Source organism: Salvia hispanica, chromosome 1 (assembly GCF_029641045.1).
Source record: "Salvia hispanica isolate PSC_SH4W2 chromosome 1, Shi_PSC_v1, whole genome shotgun sequence".
Taxonomy (NCBI): Eukaryota; Viridiplantae; Streptophyta; class Magnoliopsida; order Lamiales; family Lamiaceae; genus Salvia; species Salvia hispanica.
In genome coordinates, this window is record NC_142692.1 from 27111002 (window position 1) to 27130854 (window position 19853).

At 34.5% G+C, this 19853-nt stretch overlaps 3 protein-coding genes across 6 annotated transcripts; 2 read left to right on the top strand and 1 right to left on the bottom strand.

Annotated features, from left to right (window-relative positions):
- The first annotated feature begins 8602 nt into the window (after positions 1–8602).
- Positions 8603–9834, top strand: LOC125224144 (uncharacterized protein At5g39865-like). The gene has a single exon (XM_048127503.2). The coding sequence runs from the start codon at positions 8733–8735 to the stop codon at positions 9609–9611; it is 879 nt and encodes a 292-aa protein (XP_047983460.1). The 5' UTR covers positions 8603–8732; the 3' UTR covers positions 9612–9834.
- A 2989-nt stretch (positions 9835–12823) lies between these two features.
- Positions 12824–17119, top strand: LOC125222378 (5'-nucleotidase / magnesium ion binding protein). Of its 4 annotated transcripts, none has more exons than XM_048124937.2 (11): positions 12824–12931; positions 13118–13283; positions 14064–14124; positions 14283–14415; positions 14626–14749; positions 14981–15037; positions 15151–15247; positions 15701–15908; positions 16387–16447; positions 16727–16862; positions 16953–17119. In XM_048124937.2, the coding sequence occupies exons 1-10, from the start codon at positions 12867–12869 to the stop codon at positions 16805–16807; spliced, it is 1053 nt and encodes a 350-aa protein (XP_047980894.1). In that variant the 5' UTR covers positions 12824–12866; the 3' UTR covers positions 16808–16862; positions 16953–17119. The 4 variants fall into 4 exon arrangements, with proteins under 4 accessions (XP_047980894.1, XP_088918691.1, XP_088918692.1 ...); XM_089062565.1 differs by lacking the exon at positions 16953–17119 and adding an exon at positions 16169–16224 and having other exon boundaries at positions 16727–16779; XM_048124938.2 differs by having other exon boundaries at positions 12838–12931; positions 13154–13283.
- On the bottom strand, positions 17091–19703 carry LOC125222377 (uncharacterized). Its single transcript, XM_048124936.2, has 4 exons — positions 19377–19703; positions 19121–19219; positions 18389–19033; positions 17091–18312 (listed from the first exon to the last, which is right to left on the bottom strand). The coding sequence occupies exons 1-4, from the start codon at positions 19701–19703 to the stop codon at positions 17272–17274; spliced, it is 2112 nt and encodes a 703-aa protein (XP_047980893.2). The 3' UTR covers positions 17091–17271.
- Positions 19704–19853: the final 150 nt, after the last annotated feature.

Sequence of the window (19853 nt, forward strand, 5' to 3'; positions counted from 1 at the left end):
ATAGAAGTCTTTGTCTTCTTTATAGATCGATGTGTAGACCATTTATAGTAAACATGGAATAATGATTAAAATAATAAGTGTAAATAATTTAGATATTTCTTTATATATATTAGTGAATAGCTTTTATAGTCTCTTTGATTATTGATTGAAGTACATAAATGATCTCTAAACTATGATATTTACACATTCACAATCTCTTCAAAATGTATAATGAGAAGTTCATAAACTCTACACTTTGCAATTTTTTCAATTTTTAGGACAAAAATGCCCTTTAAGCCATACCCCATTTGTCATATCCAAATAAATGCCCTTTAAGTCCACATTCCAAATAAGTGGTCCCTCCATTTATAAAATAATGTCCACATTTGTCATATCTGGTCGTCTATTATTTAATGTTTTATTTGTTTTTCTTTCATTTTCGGTAAGTGAATCTCAAACTTTACCGACTTATTATACTCATATTTTATTATAAAACTAATAATTCTCTAGATTATTTTATCTTTTACTTTAATATCTCCATTTTAACTAAATATCATTTTCTCAAGACGAGTACTTAAATGAAGCGTCTCGCTTATGGTGGGACGGAAGGAGAGTAGATAAAAGATCAAGTATTATTTTTTTTCATTCACTTTTCTTCATATTTTTAAAATCCTTACCTGGTCAAAATGAGACTTTAAATCATTGATAGAAGTAGTAAAATATCATGCCCGTATTACAAAATGGAAATGTGCTTTATTACTATTAATAAATCAAGATATGTCTTTCATCTTAATATAATGCAAAATAAAAGCTATGTTTTCTTTATATAACAAAAATTATTCAAATAGATTGAATTATGTAATATTATATATTATGGTGAAAGGCATAATATTAGTGCATATCACATACACATACACAATCTAACTTTATTAATAGTAATAAGGGATGTAATCAATTGCTAACTAATTACCAATCCCAAATTGAGATCAATTTTCAACCATTAAATTAAAAGATCTTGTGGTTAATATAATGCCAAGTGTAATATATTTTAAATTTAAATAGTTATTAATTAAATTAAAAGGGTATTAATGTTAAATCCTATATGTAGTAATTATAACTAACTACCTTCTCTCTCCTCAAAATCATCTCAAATCTTTAAATTTACGTAACTCTCTCAATTTAAATTATTTTTTCGCAAAAAATATATCAAATTAAAGATAGTTTAATAAGGATTCCAACGAGATCTCAATTGCATATATTCCGACGACGTTCGGATGATGAAATTTGATATTTTTTATTTTAGTTTTCGTAAATGTTGATACCCAGATTTTTATCAACTAATACATCAAAAAATCTCAATAAAACAATGTAAAAATCTCAATAAATATGTGTTGATATTTTCTTTTACTAATGTTGATATTCTTATATCATATTGTTGATATTTGTAATACACAATGTTGATATAAAAAAACACCCACGAAAATTATCATATGATAACATAATGACGATATTACCCTTTTGTTGATATTTTGTCTACTATTTATTGAGATTTGTGAGCTTTAATCTCATCCACTCATTTTAAAATCTAAGATTGGAGATTTAGTCTTGATTTTGGATTAGGGTGCTATAAGCATTAGAATAAGACCCATAGTAATAATGCATAATCTTATTTTGCAACACTGAATCTGTTGTGATATTTATATTTGTGTACACATTGTAGATTTCAAGGATTTCTGAACATATTTTTTCTAGAGCCACGAATGAGCAATGTAATTCACTCTTTATTAGTATGAAAATATTAAAAGCCACTTATACTTTTTTTTTAAGATATCGAAATATCGAATTTGAATCTAGTGATTTGAAAATAAATATGGGCTCTTAGAATGTTATTGAGTTTACTACTATAGATGACAAACACGGATTTTGCATGTTTTTAAGGACTAGATTTGACTCGTTTTAAATGTCAATCATGCAAATTATGTTATTAAATTGCAAATGTTATACATTTGGTATTTTTGATATGTTTGTTGATAAATGATAGAAAAAGATAGAAAAAAGGTGCAAAAAGGCCAAGGTGCAGCAGCCTCTGTTCGAGTCCATTTTGCCAGCGAGTTTGAAGTCCAATTAGTTCTTAATTTATACTATTCTCTTCCTCTTTGAAAGAGCTTCGCGTGGATATCTCGCAAGTCTCAATCGGAGTTCTGTGGAGAAAGTTATGACTATTCTACGAACGTTGCACAATGCAGTCAAAGCTAGCGGAAATTTAGGCGGAAATTCACAGAAGAAAAGAAATTATTATATTGTGAAGCCAAATCTCTCCCATATCTTGTAGAGCATGAGAATTATAAAAAATAAACCTTTTTCCAACCTATAAATACCTCTAACCTAATTCATAATCTTCCCTCCAATCCTTCTTCCATCACCACACCTTCTTCCATCCCATCTAAGAGCCTCCAATCCTTCCCCCTCTACACATTCTTCCATTCCATATTCCACAAATAATTCATCCATCTTCCATTGGAGCGGAGCTCTGCAGATCCAGGCAAGAGAGACCGAAGATTGAAGATTCAACCTTGGGTTTTATCAATTTCATTATGTCTAGTACTTTTATTGATTTTACTACTTGTCTATGAGTAGTTAAATATCTTTTAATTTATATGGTTTTTGGTGAAGACTATTATGTACATATTTTGATTTATTGAATTGAACTTTTTCCTAGCTCTTGTGATTGTTTTGTTTGTTCTTGTGCTTATATTGTTCTTTTGTCTGACCAACTTTAGAACTACATCCGTTTAACTAGATTAATCGAGAGATAGCTAGTTTTACGTGTAAAAGGAACGAATACAACACATAGGTTTATCCCCACTCGAGAGAGGGGACCCATTGTGAGGACTTGAGTCTTAGGAACCTAAGGAGTTAGAATCAAATCTATTGGAAGGAGACTTTGATAGTTAGAATCTAATCTACTGGATAGGTGCACTCGAGAGAGTGCTTATTCTAGAATCGCGACTTTCCTAATAATCTTAGAGACACATAAAGGTAAAGGTTCTATGAGATTAATCATCACTAGGTCGACCACGAATCCTAAAACTCTACATTCTTTAGCCTGTTTTGTATTATTTTTTTTTCTTTTTTTTTCTTTTTTTTCCCCTTAGTTCATAAATCCAAAACCCAAATATTTCGTGTCTCTAGATAATATATGACGCTTAGTATATGATAGACAGTTGAAATCTTATTTCCTGTGTTCGATATCCCGGTACTGGCCTTTAGCTATACTAGATCTACCCTGTAAACTTGCAGGTATTTTTAGCACTAATAAATAGTGCATCAATAGATAAAAATAATAATAGACGGTTTATGTGGTGTTGGGTGAAGTCGATGGAATTTTCGAATCACCCTTGTATCGAGTAAGAGTAACTATTTAGTAAAGCGTAGATATCCATTAAATAAAATAATCTTCGGAGCCCTCTGTTCCACTATAAAGCAATGATAAATCTCATACTTATACTAACTAGTTGGTTCAATAAGACAATAACTTATTGTCGGATCACACCAATTGCAAAATAAAACTACAAAAAAGAGTGGTTTATCAACAATAGGCAATCCCTCGGTATTTATCGATGGTAAACAATGTTACCGGCGACAAATTGTCCTATGGAATGACCGTAGTCTGTCGCCAAAAAATTTACTGGCGAAAATTTTCGTCAGTAATCCATCGATAACACTGTAAACTGACATAAAAATGAGGATTTCCGGCTGAAATTTTCATCCATAATTTTTTTTTTAAGAGTTGTAAGTATGCGTGAATTTCAACATTTACGTGTAAAACATGTAATAATAAAACTCCTAACTAAATATTACACCTAAACGATATTAATTTTGTTTCCTATGTGACTAAATGGTATTACTACAATATATTACTCCGTAACTATCACTATCAACTGTTGGCCAAATTAATATTCAATTCAATGTAATCTCATACTCATTGTATAAATAACATCTTGCATAACCCATATTTACTACTCAAACTAAAATAGTAAATTAAGAGTGTTAACATAGGAGTAGTATTTTTGTTTTGAGGTGTCACCATTTATGTGTATCACAATCTTGTTTGGGTGCAAATTGAACAGCCGTTCAACGAATGCAAAGTATAGTTCAAACTTTTAAAACTATTTAGTATTTTCTCTTATTTATCGATTATTATATATAAGTGTATCCATTTATTGTGCAGCAAGCACCAAACGGTTTTTGTCTATTTGTGGGTTGAGGCAACTGAACGGGTTATCGTATCTTACTTTGGAAGGTGCAAGTTGCAAAATCGACAAAATAATAATTTATTAGTAATACAATTGGTCGATTTAAGAATTAATTTCCAATGAAATGACACAAGTTGATGGAACAACTTGTTGAAATTATTGGTCATGTAACTAACTTAGTAGTGGATTGCGCACTTTATTCCGACGATTTTTCGATTAATTTATGGTGAAGCCATTCCCATCCAACTGATTTCCGTATACATTTCATATTTCTAGTTTATGGCTTGTCATCTTCCAAACTATCTTTGTCCTTTTCTTTTTTTCTCACTCAAATCGAACAAAACAAATACTACTATCATTCAACTATAGTATAGTAGAACTCATTATTATATTACGTTTCTTAATAATAGAAATCATTAAGTAATAAAAGTTCTTTACATTTTTATCTCTTTTATTTCATAATTTACTTAAAGATGATCAGGCGTTATTCTCATTACATAAACATATTTGTATTTATAACTACTTAATCGATAATATTTAAACCATTCAATATTACTCTAATTTACCAAAATAAATAGAATATTTTTATATGCTACTACAACAATTAATTAGCTCATGCATAATAGTTTAGGTGTTTGAGTCTATACTTATTAGTACTCCTGATTATATATAAATATAATCCAAAATATTATAGCCACAGAAGCAATGATAAAATTCAACAGGTTGGTTTGGTTTCTAAAGTTGGGCCAAAAGGCAAAATTACCTGCAAATATTGAGGTTATCTAGGCCTAAATGCTGGGTTTAGTGGGCCTTGTTATAATTATTTCATTAAATTGAATATGCACGTACATTGGAAACTCCCTAACCCACTTTTTTTAGGGAGACAGAAACACCAAAGTGGTTGGGTTTCTAAAACACAGCAAGTACTTACTAGTTTTCGGAGTTTCAATTCTAAGACAAAGGCCACCTTATCTTGCCAAAATAACTCATCTTGCCAAAATAACTCACCAATTTATCAACTTTAAGTCATTATTATTATATTTAATATTTTTCTCTCTAACAGGGTGGGACTCATTTTACACTAACATACTTTTCTTTCTATCTCTCTCCTATTTGACCAATTTTGCATTAAAACTCATGTCATTTCTAAAGTTCTTATTTCTAAGGGACAAGGGAGTATAATTTAATACCCACTCCGTCCCAAAAGAATATACACTATGGGTTTAGCATGAGTTTTAATGTAAAATTAGTAAAGTAAGAAAGAGGTAGAGAGAAAAGGTAATTAAAGCATTGTTAGCGGAGAATAGATCTCACCTTATTAGAAATAAAAGAGTTTCCAAAATTAGAAAGTGCATATTCTTGTGTCATGTACTAAAAAAGAAATAGTGCATATTTTATGCGACTGACGGAGTACTCCTTAAAACTTAAACTATATTGTTGAATTCAAGAATACTTTTCTTCCAAAACTTGGATGTCAATTTTAATTAGTTTATGGAATGAGACTACTATACTACTCGAACTAGCCTCCGATGACATTCAAGTGCTAATAAAATGTCAACTACTCCATCAAACCAAACCGAAATCAAATGAATTCCAACTTTGGTCTAGACACCACCAAACCACAAGACGGCAGTGGATACACCCTCAGCCTTTGCATCGGGTTGCCCATCATATTGCTTGTTGTCACCTATGTCTCGTACATGTGCAAACATGGACGAGACGAGGCTATTGGAACTACCCACGACCACCACTCGATGGCCATGAACGGATTGGACGACTCAACCCTCTCCTCCTACCCGCAGATTACCTACTCGGATGCCAAGCCCGGCGACACCTGCTCTATGCCACCGGCGATTTGCTTAGGCTGCTGCCCGACTGCGCCCATCTCTTCCATCTCGCCTGCGTTGATCCATGGCTACTACTTCATTCGTCTTGCCCCATTTGCCGCTACTCGCCCTTGCCGGTTGCTCCACCGGGATCATAGTCATCATCATTGTATATATATGGTCACTTCTTTTTATCAAAATTAGTTTAAAGCTCTATATAAAATCCAAGTTTAAATCAATTATTGATTTAGCAAAGGATAGCCAATTCTTCCCCATGGAAATTTTCAACTCTACAATAGTGATCAAATTGTAAAAGCTAAATTATTGATTGCCCTAGTTAGTAGACATCGTACATATCCTGAAAGTAGCATCCACACATTTATGGTTTATGGAGATTATTACTTAGATATATAACCATATCGGAATGTTTAATTAGAAAAATACTAATTATCTTAAAGTCATAACCTACTTCTTAACTCGAACTGCCACATAGCACGTATAAGACACATTAACAACGCTACAATAAAAAAAAATACATTTAATGAACTTTGTGGATGGATTTCTGTGAATTGGAATCCCGATAGTTTATCTTGCATTATTGACAGTTTGTTTTTACATTATAGACATAGATTGGCGATATATGATGCAAAATAAACTAGCAGCATTGCAAAAATAAATAGTCTATAATGCAATCCACGGAAATCCATCTACAACGTTCACTAATATTTTTTGCATTGTAATTTGTAGCGTTGTTATTTTGCATTATACGTGTAACGTGACACGTGGGAGATTAGAAGTACATTATGACTATAAGAGTGGAAGGACACTAGTGCTCTCCTATGTCCATAATCGTAACAAATGATTTGCAAGTAAGCATACCTGGACGGGCAACTTAGCAGGAATTCCAATGTTTATCCATTTTATGTCATTTTAATTTCTTGTTTTGAGGCTAGTGTAAATAGATCCTCTGGTTATCTTCTTCATTAGACTTGGAGGATATTGAATTATAAACTCCTTGTCAGCTTTTCTTTGGGAAATCTATTAAATTTCTAACTTATTACGTTGCTTGTTAGTTCTTTTGAGCTTTTAAGTATATGTATGCATCAATAACTTGTCTATCCATTGAGTAGTGGAGTTATGGAGTGGTCTAGCATGATGAAAGTTGTATAGGGCGCGCGCTGCCTTCATTTTTTTTTTTTTTGGAGGAGGTCCCTAGTTAGATCCTTCTTCACATTCACTTTTTCTCATTCCTTATCATCATCAATTTCTCTTTTGGATCTATTTTTTTAGGCTCGAACCACCTATCTCCCTGTTAATTAATTGTTGAAGATCTTACACTTGGACTCATCTTGGGCATGTTCAGTGGAACCAACAATGAAGATCCATATGATCACCCAGACAAGTAGTGTACCTATAGATGAGCCTATATTTATGTCTTACAAATATTTGATTACACGATGTTGATAGTGTAATTTTCAAAAGAGCTTGACAAAGACACGTCGATGATGACTAAGTTAGAGAACAGCATCATCAATCCTTATTCGAGCTACTGAAAAAATAGGTTTTAGATTTCGTATTTTTTCCCTATTTAATTTTATGTATTTCATTTCTATAATGTTAAGGAACTTTAATTATGAGTAAAAAGTACTAGTAGCTTTTATTTTGTAAGTATCACAATAAGTAAATATATGAAATAGGAGGACAACAAAAAATTAATAAAATGAAAAAAATGAGATTGCAACAAATTTTGGATATATGGGGGTGGCTGAAACAATAAGGATTGATTCTAGAGTAATATTGATGAAATTTTATTGAAGTTAAAATAATACTACTACACATGATACTTTTGATATCACAAGCCTTGACCAATTTTCATTTTTTTTAATATAAATTTTGATAGTGTTAGTATCATAAACTTTGACCAATTTTCATACTTTTTCGTGAATACAAATTTTGCTAGTAAATGATAAATCTCATTGGTGTTTGGAATTTATGACATTTGACAAAGTGAATTGATGGAGAACTAATGATCGAAATAAAAGCGGATGCAGAAAATAATATTGATGGGGTCACGCCCTTTTTGTATTGAAATGTACCTTTTGGATGATTTGGATTGTTGATACGAGTTTTACATAATAATTTATGTTAAATTTTGACAAATATAAAAATTTATAAAAAAAAACACTTAAAAATAGCTATAGTAAAGACTTGAGCCCCTTGTAAGCTTTAGATTGGCGCGGTGGGCCAACCTGTAGACATTAGATTTTCAAATTGATATTGTTCGGTCATCTAGGTTATCGGGCAACTAATGTAAGAATGAATTTGTATGGAATTGCCAAATGTGGGTAATCTCATTTACTATCAAGTTTTAAATTTATAGAAAAGAGTAATAAAAATGTAGCCAGAATTTATAATATTAGCAAAATATTGCCGTAATCAAATATTGTTAGGAGCGTGGCGTATTTTGTAATTTTTGCACATGTAAAGTCACCATTCCAGTGCACCCTCATTTTGAAAACGCCAAATCCGAAATTACTAGCCGTTAACATTTTGCTTGTCATCATCTGATTAGCTCTTTTCCTTCTCCTCTGTAGCAATTAATGAAAACGACCTAGAAATCTCTCTCATTCTAATCTTTCCCTATTCTCACACAAAACCTCCACTCTCAGAGATGAAGGCCATGAAAGGAAAGCTGTTGAAGAAACTCAAGACGGTCAAGGCCATCGGCTACCTTAAGCCCGACACCATCCTTGAGGTCAGCGGCTATTTACACACTTCAGCTCGCCCCCCCTTGGCCGCCATTGAAGAATGCCCTAATTCAACGGATGACAAAGAGAATGTCAGTCCAGAGGAAAACGAGAATGTTGCTGAATCGAAGCCGCAGATCGGTGCGACGTCGTTTCGGCGGCCGGATTTGTACTCGGGGAGCCTCTTCGATCCGAATCTCCTGGCGGCGTTCGAGCAGGCGGTGATGGAGGTGAAGGCGAGAGAGGCCGAGAGAAGGAAGCGAATTGAGGAAGACGGCGAAGAGGAACCGCCGCCTTCCAAGTCGAGAAGGATCGATCCGCTGGCGGGATTCGAGGAGAGGTGCCCGCCGGGAGGGGGGGAGTCGGTGGTGCTGTACACGACGGGGCTGCGGGCGATCCGGGAGACGTTCGAGGATTGCCAGAAGACGAGATCGCTGCTGGAGAATCTGAGGGTGGTGTTTTTGGAGAGGGACGTGTCGATGCACTGCGAGTATAAGGAGGAGATGTGGAGGATTTTAGGGGGGAAAATTGCGCCGCCGAGGTTGTTCATCAAGGGGAGGTACATCGGGGGAGCGGAGGAGGTGATCGGGCTGCACGAGCAGGGGCGGCTGAAGCCGTTGATGCAGGGGATTCCGGTGGATGATGGGAGGCGAGGGTGCTGTGAAGGATGCGTTGGATTGAGGTTTATTGTTTGTTTCAACTGCGACGGAAGCCGGAAAATTATGCCGGAGGGCGACGGGGAGGCTATTGTTTGCAACGAGTGTAATGAGAATGGGCTCATCGTTTGCCCCTTTTGCTGCTGAATCCACAAATTACTACACTACTACTATTTGTTTGTTCATTTTTGTATAATTCGGATTCTTTTATTCATTGGCAAAATTGGTAAGTTATGTGTTGATACTTTTCTAGTATTTGATTGCACTTCACATGCAATTCATCTGTACTTTTGGTATTCATTTTTCTCTGTCTTGTTCTATGTAGTATACAAGATTAGAAACATTATTTTTACTGTATTTTCGACTTTAATTTTGGAGTATCTTATATTCGGTGCCTGGTGGCATAAATGAAAATGTTTGTATGAGAAATTATTCTATATTGTGGTTAAAATACATATTTAAAAATCATAAGCACACTTAAAGTCTAGCAAATTGATTTGATCAAAACTAGTAATATCACATACACCTTGTGTTTTGGAAAAGTTAGCACGTAGTACTATAATTTATAATTTCAACTTTATTTATTTATTTTATATAGCTTTAACTTTCGAATTTTTTATTTATAGTTTTTAACTTAATTTGTTCAGGTTGAACTTTCATTTTGTTAACTTTTACTAATTTTTGGTATGACATGAACTTTAAGGAAAATTTTCAATCTCAATTCAATCAAAAATTTGGAATCCAACTATGTGATGATGAGTAAAAATTTAGTGGTCAAGACAAGTGGCATGATGACTTGGTATGTCCCACTTATCACTATTTGACATGTAGACAAAAAATATTCTAGATATTTAAACTATATATGGTATTTAGTGTTTAGGAATAGAATTATATTTGATAATTTTAAAATTTCCAAACTGTTAAATGGACAATAAATACACCTACAAATATAATAATATCATTTATTTTCAATATCTATTTACATTAAAGGTAATTGATTAAGATTTAATCGCATTATTCTACTATTATTTTTATTTTATGGAGTATATGGAGTATTAAAAAACAATAAGATAATTACTTAAATTTTGTATTTTTATCTTTTTTATTTATTTACACAAAACCACGAATAAAACAAAAACTATATAAATTTTTAAAATTTTGTGCATATAGTGCTAGCAAGATTAATTTTAATTTTGTCCTTGTACTGTTTAATAGTGCTAGCAAGATTAATTTATGGTTTAATTTATCATTACATTTTTTTTAAATTTTTTACATATATAAGTAAAAAAGAAAAATTAAATTTTAAGTTATTCATCTTATCATTTTTCGATATATCTATGCAATACTCACTTATTCATGTATGTATATATACTCCATTAAAAAAAAAAGAATAGTTCCATCATATCTTAAATCAATCACCTTTATATAATTACTATACATATATGCGTGTATTAATCGTCCATTTAACAGTTTGGAAAGTTTTAAAATTGTCAAACATTATTCCATTTCTAAACTCTAAATACCATATATATGTTGAATATCTAAAATCTTTCTTTATCCATATGTCAAATAGTGATAAGTGGGACATACCAAGTCATCATGCTTGACCACTAAATTTTACTCGTGATTGTGATCATGATAAATTAAATACAGTAAGTTACAATTTTTACCTCAACAAAATAGAAACCATTCATGTTTATATTGCCAAAGAAAATGTCATCTTAGTACGACTTTGTTTCATTCTCCTTCAATAAAATGCGAGGGATACCTTAGAATAAACCTCAATGTCCGGACAAATGGTATAAATGAGGAATTATTTTAAAATGCTTTTATTGTACTCCTTCCATCCTCTAAAAATATATACATTTTTATTTTCATATGTTCCATAAAAATATGGACATTTACATTTATGAAAACTTGTTCTCAACTCATTATTCATATTCATATATATCAATTTATTTACGATTTGTACCACTCTAACTCACCATTACAACTCATTAAACACTAATAATAATGTAGGTCTTCACTATCCATTAACAATTTTAAATTTTGAGTGGATCATTCTCATCATCTCTCGTATTTTACTAATTATATATTAATTCTCGTACCATTTTAAAAGCACATATTTTTATGGGACGGATGAAGTATTAAAATTTTGTTTTAAGTAGTAGTCTATGGAAATGAGATGTTCAATTAAGATAAAATGACCTACTGAGATTACCTACTGAGATGAATACTCACTAATCACTGTCCACAAATACTGTTTAAAATTTTTAACTATCATTTTCATCCTTTTTCGCACTTTACCAATTATGTATTAATTTTCGTATCATTTCAAATGTATATATTTTTATGAGATGGATGGAGTATTAAAATTTGGTTTAGGTAATCTATTGAAATGGGATGTTCAATTAAGATAAGATGACCTAGTTTGTACAACATGACATTCTTTTCCATAGTTTTATAATCCAGTAATGCTTTAATCATTTTGTAAATTTCAGTCCATATATATTTTCTCTTTCATTTTTCATCAACTCCTACTCAAACACACACATTTTGAAGTTTCTCCCACGTGTTTTAATTGAATCACACTCTTACGTTATTTTATTTATTTATATTTATGTTTATATTAATAGGAGAGTGATCAATTGCTAACTTATCATTTAATTGCTAACTACAACTAATTTAAGGCCATAGGATTTTAGAAAGCGTGTGGTCTACAATTTGCCACATGTAATTTTTATTTTTATTAATAAAATTAAAAGAGATAAAAAAAAAACTCCAAATTAGGGTTTTGGATGAAAATGTCAATATAGTATTTCAAAAATATCAACACAATGCTTTAAGAATGTCAACGCAATGCTTTTAGAATGTTAACCCATTCCGTATATTGACATTCTATATGTATTATATTGACATATTTTATATAATATGTTGACATTTCTGCTTTACGAAAAAATTAAAAAATTTTGAAATTTTTTTAATTTTATAACGTCGCAGCATATGCATGTAGGATATCGTTGGATCCTTATGAAATTATCTTTAATTTGATATATGTTATATGTATTTAAAGTTTTGGGATTTCTTTTAAAAGTTAGTTATAAGTAAACATGTAGTTGATTGACATTAATACCCCTATTGATATTTTTTGGAATTAATCCTATGGCCTTATTGACGTTTTTCGTTGATCGTATTGACATTTGGGGATTAATGATCTAAGCCCTTAATTTGAATATCTAATTAATACTATTTTTTAATTATAGTCAGCAATTAAGTTATTAGTTAGTAATACATCACTCCCCTATATTAATATTACTAACTATTTATTTATTTTATTATTTATTCAGCCCTACCCATCTTTTGCAACAGGGAGTATCAAATACCACAGCAGTCTACTTCCTGATGAGCTACTGGCTTCGAATTTCCTCTCTCCCCATTCGCTTCGTCCCTTTCCACCTTAGAATCAGGTAATTCACCGCTCTTCTCCTCTCTTCGCGCATAATCTGTATCGCATTGCTCTCATTTATATGATAAACCGCTAAAAATTGTTCCGTTACGCTGTTGTTTTTGGAATGGGTTATTATGATTTTGTTGCTGTTTTGATCTGCTATTGAGCTGGAAAATGGCTTAGTGTGTACATATGTATGTCACAGAGGAGAGTGTGGGGTGTCATATAGAAACTACTGCAGGAACACTGACAATCGAGGTGAAACTATGGAACATGTTGTGTTTGATGGTGCTCAAGTGATGGTGGGAGACCCTCAATTGCTACACACCAAAATATCATCTATTCTACGCGATGGCACTTCGAAGCTGCAGGTTTTGTTTCGTCTAGATTAATCATAATTGGTGGAAAGTTGTTATGTTTCTGCGCTCGAACCAGATAATGTACTTCTCGAATTTCTGTAATTGGTAATTATATTAATCTGTGTAACCTCGATATGTAAGCAGATTGTGTTCATATGTGCTACACTGCTACATACTAGTATATATTTGTGGAATTGTTGTAAGATATAAGATATCTTACAACTGAAATTAACATTGCTCGGAGACTAGTGATTTCCAAATCTTTTATTTCATGGAAAATAACTCTTGGTCCTTTGTGATGGCTGACATAAAATATTTAGCCGTATTCTACTTGTTTAGAATTGAAACTACAATGGCTGCTAGAGTGTAAGTGCAATGTTATTATATAGTTACACTTTGTTCAGATATTTACATAAAAGGTAAAATACGAATTGACAATAATACTTAGGCAGACTCAGTTATAACTGGATATATATCTACATAAGAATTTAGAGGCATCTGGGAACACAAAGTTAGGGGGGGTGACCTGCAAGATAATTATCAGCTATAAATTGTGAAAATTTTTTAGAGAGCACAGTCAATAAATAATAAGAGAAGCTAGTTAAGATTTAGTAAATGTATAAAAAATTAGTACTACTATTTGATTTCTATATTCAGTCATGTTTGCTGATGTCTTGTTCTCTATACTTATTCATATCGTCCACTTTTTGAGGGTTGGCATTTTATTAACATGTGCGTACTTCTTGGCCATCTGTGCGTATATGTAACATGTATCCTACTTTAAAATGTCAGGTTATTGCAGATTTTGACGCCACACTAACTAAGTATTTGGTCAATGGGCAGCGAGGGCATAGTATGTTACTTGTTTTACATTTTGGGATATGGTCCACCATGTTCCATTTCATTTATATCTGACTGTTCTTTCACTAATTCCAAATATAGCCACCTATAGAGTAGGCTTCGGAACCCTTAATGTCCATACTAACTTTTTGCTAAATACTAAAATTGTAGGTAGTCATGCCCTCCTGCAACAGGGAAATCCTGAGTATGATTTAAAGAGGCAAGAATTATATGATCATTACCATCCATTAGAAATTGACCCTGCCATTCCTCTTGACGAGAAAGCAAAACTTATGGAAGAGTGGTATGTGACCTTACATATCCTAAGAATGGAATTACAACCATGTTTCACTTTCATATGCTCCCTCATTATTAGCTCGTCTTGTTAGAGACTGGAAGTGTCTTAAGCCGTCCAATATATTATTCCTCAATACTTTTTCTATCAAATGTTTAAATTTCTGAAAGTTTTCAACTGGCTCTGAGGGAGTTGAAGTGTTTGAGTCTGTATACGCAGGTGGGAAAAAACACATGGCCTTCTTGTTGAGGGAGGACTCAACTTTGATGCAATAAAGAGCTCCGTGGAAAAATCAAGGATTGCATTTAGAGATGGGGTTACTGAACTTTTTGAACTGTTGGAGGTAGACATCACCAGAATCCCTGAGCCTACATTAATTTTTCATTTAGTTTTATTTATTTTTTGTTTACTGACATATGCACATATTGGGAGATGATGTTTTCCTGTAACTTTTGTGCCACATTCCAATATACTTTATATCATGTGTTGTTTTTTCCATTCTGATTGATTTTTATACTCTATGCTAACCTAAATTTAAGGGCAAAGTTATAATGATGATATCATATATTTGCAGAGAAGTAATGTTCCGGTCCTTATATTTTCTGCTGGACTTGCAGATATTATTGAAGAGGTTAGCCTTTAGATTCCAATTACCCATGTCTGATTTTAGTGAGGCTTTGCACCTATGTATAGTTTTGAGGATACTGTATAGTGGATGCTAATTTTTTATGCTTTTTTCACCAGGTGTTCAGACAAAAACTTCATAGGCCCTTTAAGAATGTTAGAATTGTATCCAATCGAATGGTTTTTGACCAGAATGGTAACCTTGTATCATTTAAGGGTATGTTTCCTATTACAGCGTAGAACTTACAAGGATAACTAATTAAGTAGAATGATCTGCTGTGCCTTTTTTCTGATTTTCTTGTTGTGAAAGCATTGATTTTGTACTGTTGATTTGTTGTTGTACATCAAAAATTCTTTTCAGCCTCAAACTCGCAGCCAGTTGTATGCACTGTAGTCTTTATATCTAAACTCTTTAGCTTGGATGACAAAATTTTCAATTTCTCTTGATTCTCCAGATACTAACTTAATTCTATATGCTATAGGTTTCAAAAACGGCTTTTATTCGAAACATTGTTTTCAGATTGTCATCTTTTCATGTTTCCAAAACTGTTTCAGTGACTGACAAAGATGGTAGTGCAAGAATCTTTCTTCTTGCATGTGTTCCTGCATGTGTTCCTTCCTTTGCATCATTGAGGAATACAGATCATCTGGATATTGTTCTTTGTTACAGGAAAGACAATCCATGTATTGAATAAGAATGAGCATGCAATTGACATGGCTGGTCCGGTTCATGAGGAGCTTGGCTACTCAGAAGACTCCACGCCTGACGCCTCCTCTGTGAAACTGAGAACTAATGTACTACTCCTGGGTGATCATATTGGAGATCTTGGAATGTCTGATGGTCTGAACTACAGTACAAGAATATCAGTGGGATTCCTGTGAGTTATAAATTCTGGTAAAAAATATTATGAATATGTTACTCTCATTGCTGCATCTAATGCTGCGAGAATGCTGCGAGAATGCTGATGGTTGTTATTTCCAATTTTTTTTTTAAAATCTAAACCATTACCAAGATAACAGAATACTATTATCTTTGAATAATATTTCATGAGTTATGATTTTATAAAGCTGCTAAACTTTTATTCCTGATTTTATTGTTACTTAGTGCCTCATTAACTCTGATATGTGTTTGCTAAAGTCAGTGTTTCTACTGAACCAGTGGATTGTTCTCTCTAGTCTCTCCTATTAAGTTAGGTTTGTGTCTACTTTTTTCCAAAGTTTGACATTTATAATCGAGTTATTTTTTGTTACTATCATCTTTCATTCTTTTTTATATTGTAGCTGAAAAATTAGGGCATCATTCTGATGCATTCATGACACATCTTTAGTTGTCTCACCTGAAAGTACTTTATGCAGGAACGACAACATTGAGAGCTCAAGTGACAGCTACCAGAAAGCCTTCGATGTTGTGTACTTGGTAAGTAGCAGCACAGTTCAGAAATTCCACATGTATGCTCACCTTTGTCCACCACTATGGTCTACGTCAGACTTTTGCCGTAGATCTGTTAAAATTTCTGGCATAATAAGACTGAAAATGGTGCAGCCTTGCAGCACTATCCATAACGGAACTCAGTTGAGTTGCCGGATATCAGCTTATATTGTAGATCCACCTCATTGTTTTGTGTATCTGTCTGTTACATGCATCACTCAAATCCTTATCAACAAAAATATATAAATTTATTGATTACTGAAACAGAACGATGCATCCATGTGGGGAGTTGTTAAGCTTGCATCTCAGCTTTGCTCAACTGTTAGTAATGGATGTGGTAATCAGTGATCCCTTATTCCCAAAATGAAATGACTGTACCTGCCTGCAGCCAAATTTTGATCGAGTGAGTTCTTTGGGTTTGATGCTTCCATTGTTTTCCTTGATTATGTGTGCTGAGAAAGATTTAGTAATATTGCTTTGGAATGTGATGCAGGTGTTCTGTTCAACCTCGGGAGTCAATCGCACCATGATATCTTATCTGTTTTGGGGCAATTTCTTTGTGACATTAGCCACTAGGACTATCAGTATCATGTATCCATATACTTAAAATATATTGTACTTTCAATGGAAGTATATAAAGAAGGATAATATTTATATTTATTCAACTCATTTACATTTCTCCGAAAATTGGTTATTGATGTGAAGGCCAAAGGTTAGGAAAGCTAAAACTAAGCTTAGCGCACAATTAACACATTATACCTTGTCATGTAGAAACATGAAAATTAGACATAACTCAAAAGGGGTTTTTATCTCTACAAATTTTTAGCTTCTAATGCTTCTTCCAATGGTATGGTTCCCTGAGTATCACCTACTACTTCTGCTTCCAGAAGCTCATTCTGTGGATGCAGGCATTTGGTGTAATGAAACTCAATTTGCAGGCGATGATGTAGAGGCGTCAATGCCAGCAGTCCCTTTTTCAGGTCAACTAGTAACTCCCTGATGGGGATTGCAGCTAGAAAGCTCTTGATGTACTCTTTGCACGACTCTTTGCCCGTGCAGACTACGCTTGATTCTTCCGCATTCTTTCCTTCAGCAAGATTATTGGTATCCGCTTCTTTCCCAGTAGAGCCCTCCTTATTGTCGTTTTCCTCTGGTTTATCGCCGTTCTTCCTTTGATGAATTGCGGAATTACTGTCAAATTTCAAGATGTAGGCTTGGTTGCACCCTTCATAGAGCCTCTCACCCAAAGTGTCGATGATGTAGTATGCATCTTGTTCGACCTTCAAGACGAAGAAGTGATCGTTCCAGCTGATGATGTAGATTAGAGGGTGAGCCAAGGGAGGCATCTCTGATGCAGATGCAGAGATTTCATCCCATATGTTGTCAAATGACATGGCACCTTGTAGGACATCACACCCTTTGTCATCCAATCCTTCTGGATGGAAAAATCCAACGAATGATTTCTCAGGTACAACAGAAAGTGGCCGGACCTTCGCCTCCAACACTGTCTCAAGATCAAAATGCTTGTCTGGGAAGCGCTCCCTGTACGTCTCGTTGTCACAGAGGTTTCTCCACTCCAGTGATCCCTCACGGATGAGGCTGTCAAGCTGGGATTTGATCGGCATCTCATTGTCGTTGGATTGCAGCCAGTCAGCGATCACAGCAACCAGAGCTGTGCATGCACTCTCACCAGCTGCACGCTCATGCCTCTGGTCGATTGAGGCAAAGAAAACTTTTGTTTTCAACTTCATGTGGCCATCGCGGCTCGTGATATCCCTGTCTTCCCAGGTGCCAATGGTGAAACCATCGTCTCCAAACGCAGAGATGGACATGGCAGAGTTCTCCCCATCTTTCTGCACGAGTAAAAGACCAATTCAGTAACATATTTCAACCGCCCAGAATCGAGTATGGCGATGATCGAAAATATACCGTTAAGGTGGACTCATCAGAGGAGCTAAGCTGCCTTCGATCGAAATCAATATCATCTCCGCCTTCCTCACCATAGAACTTCTTCAGCAACGGCTCCCCCTTCATCTTAGGAGACTTGAAGCTCAACTTCCGCTTCCTCCATGGCAGAAGCCGACGTTTTGAGTTCTGCTCCTGCATTGGATGATCGGGTGGTGAAGTGGGCTTGGTGTGATGGGTGTAGTAGAGCCAGTCCTCATCCTCCCCGCTGCTCGTGTTTGAGTGAGCCAATGCTGCTCCGGCATGGTTGGCATAAGCCAAAGTCCCATAACTGAAGGACTTCCTGTCGCCAGAATCCTCCTCGGAGAGCCCTTCACCAGATCCGTGGTCGTCCGAATCAGAGTCGAGTGGGTAGAGGCCGCCCTCACTCCTATCGGAGCTCCTCCCGTCACTGCTGCCGTCATCTTGACCGGCTCGTTTTGGCCTGAGCGCGGAGAGACCTTTGAAGATGTTGACTCTGATGGGGCTGGCCTTGAGAGTAGAGAGATCTTGTTTCTCCGGGGAGAACATTTCTCCATAGCATGGTGATCGAGGAAACATGAGAATGGGTTTTGGTGCTGGTTCAGATTGATCTTGGACATTTCTCACTTCAACAAGAAGGATTGAGAGCTGCATCACAAGAAGAACACAATAGGAGTAGTATTTAGTTATCTGTGATTGAAAAAAAAAGAGCTAAATTTGGGTAAGATTGGTTACATGAAGAGAAGCATTGATGACAAGAGGAATATCGACGTCTCTTCCTTGTTTATCAAAATCTGCAAGATTCAATGATGCAGAGGCTACACCGTTGGACCCCTGCATTAGCATCACAAGTTTGTCACAAAGTCAACATCAATCTCCCACTTATTCCACCTCAACTACAATTCAACTTTAGTGGTTGAGGTAGTAATGGTTAATCTGCTTTTAATTAATAAAAAAAATTGTTCACACGAGAGAGAGAGAGAGAACTGACATTGAAAAGGGTAAAGGAGACCTCCCATGGATGCAAGAGAGCGTCCTTGTTAGCAGAGAAAGCGCAGAAGCAACGGAATTCCTCTTCCCATGAAGCAATTCCATGTTGGTTCAACAACATCTCCTTTGTGAAATTCCTTCTCACACTCTTCCTCCTCAGAGAAGTCAAAGAGATCCCTCTGGCGCCTTTCCATTTGATTTGAACCGAATATCTGGAGTTGGACTCATCATCATCGCCTACCAAGCTGCTTTTCAGATGATGAACCGTGATTCTCGCCTCCAATTTCTTCGACTGCCATGGCCTCCACTTCATCATCTTCACCACCATTTTCCTTTCCTCTCTCTTCACTTTTTTATCAACTCTTTCAGAGACACACGGAGAAGCCCACTGCGTTTATATAGAATCTAATCTGTTTTTTTTTAGGAGTAGAACGGTTAAAAGGGTCTTTATCAAAGTAGAGTATTTGAACGTTAGTTC

Bases quoted from the DNA above. Each gene is read 5' to 3' on its own strand.
- LOC125222378 (XM_048124937.2), top strand. From the start codon at position 12,867: ATGAGCTACTGGCTTCGAATTTCCTCTCTCCCCATTCGCTTCGTCCCT. The intron at 15,909-16,386 runs GTGAGTTATAAA...TACTTTATGCAG, and splicing joins AGAATATCAGTGGGATTCCT to GAACGACAACATTGAGAGCT. The intron at 16,448-16,726 runs GTAAGTAGCAGC...TTACTGAAACAG, and splicing joins CCTTCGATGTTGTGTACTTG to AACGATGCATCCATGTGGGG.
- LOC125222377 (XM_048124936.2), bottom strand. From the start codon at position 19,703: ATGGTGGTGAAGATGATGAAGTGGAGGCCATGGCAGTCGAAGAAATTG. The intron at 19,034-19,120 runs GTAACCAATCTT...CTTGTGATGCAG, and splicing joins TCATCAATGCTTCTCTTCAT to CTCTCAATCCTTCTTGTTGA. The intron at 18,313-18,388 runs GTATATTTTCGA...TTACTCGTGCAG, and splicing joins CTGATGAGTCCACCTTAACG to AAAGATGGGGAGAACTCTGC.
- LOC125224144 (XM_048127503.2), top strand. From the start codon at position 8,733: ATGAAGGCCATGAAAGGAAAGCTGTTGAAGAAACTCAAGACGGTCAAG.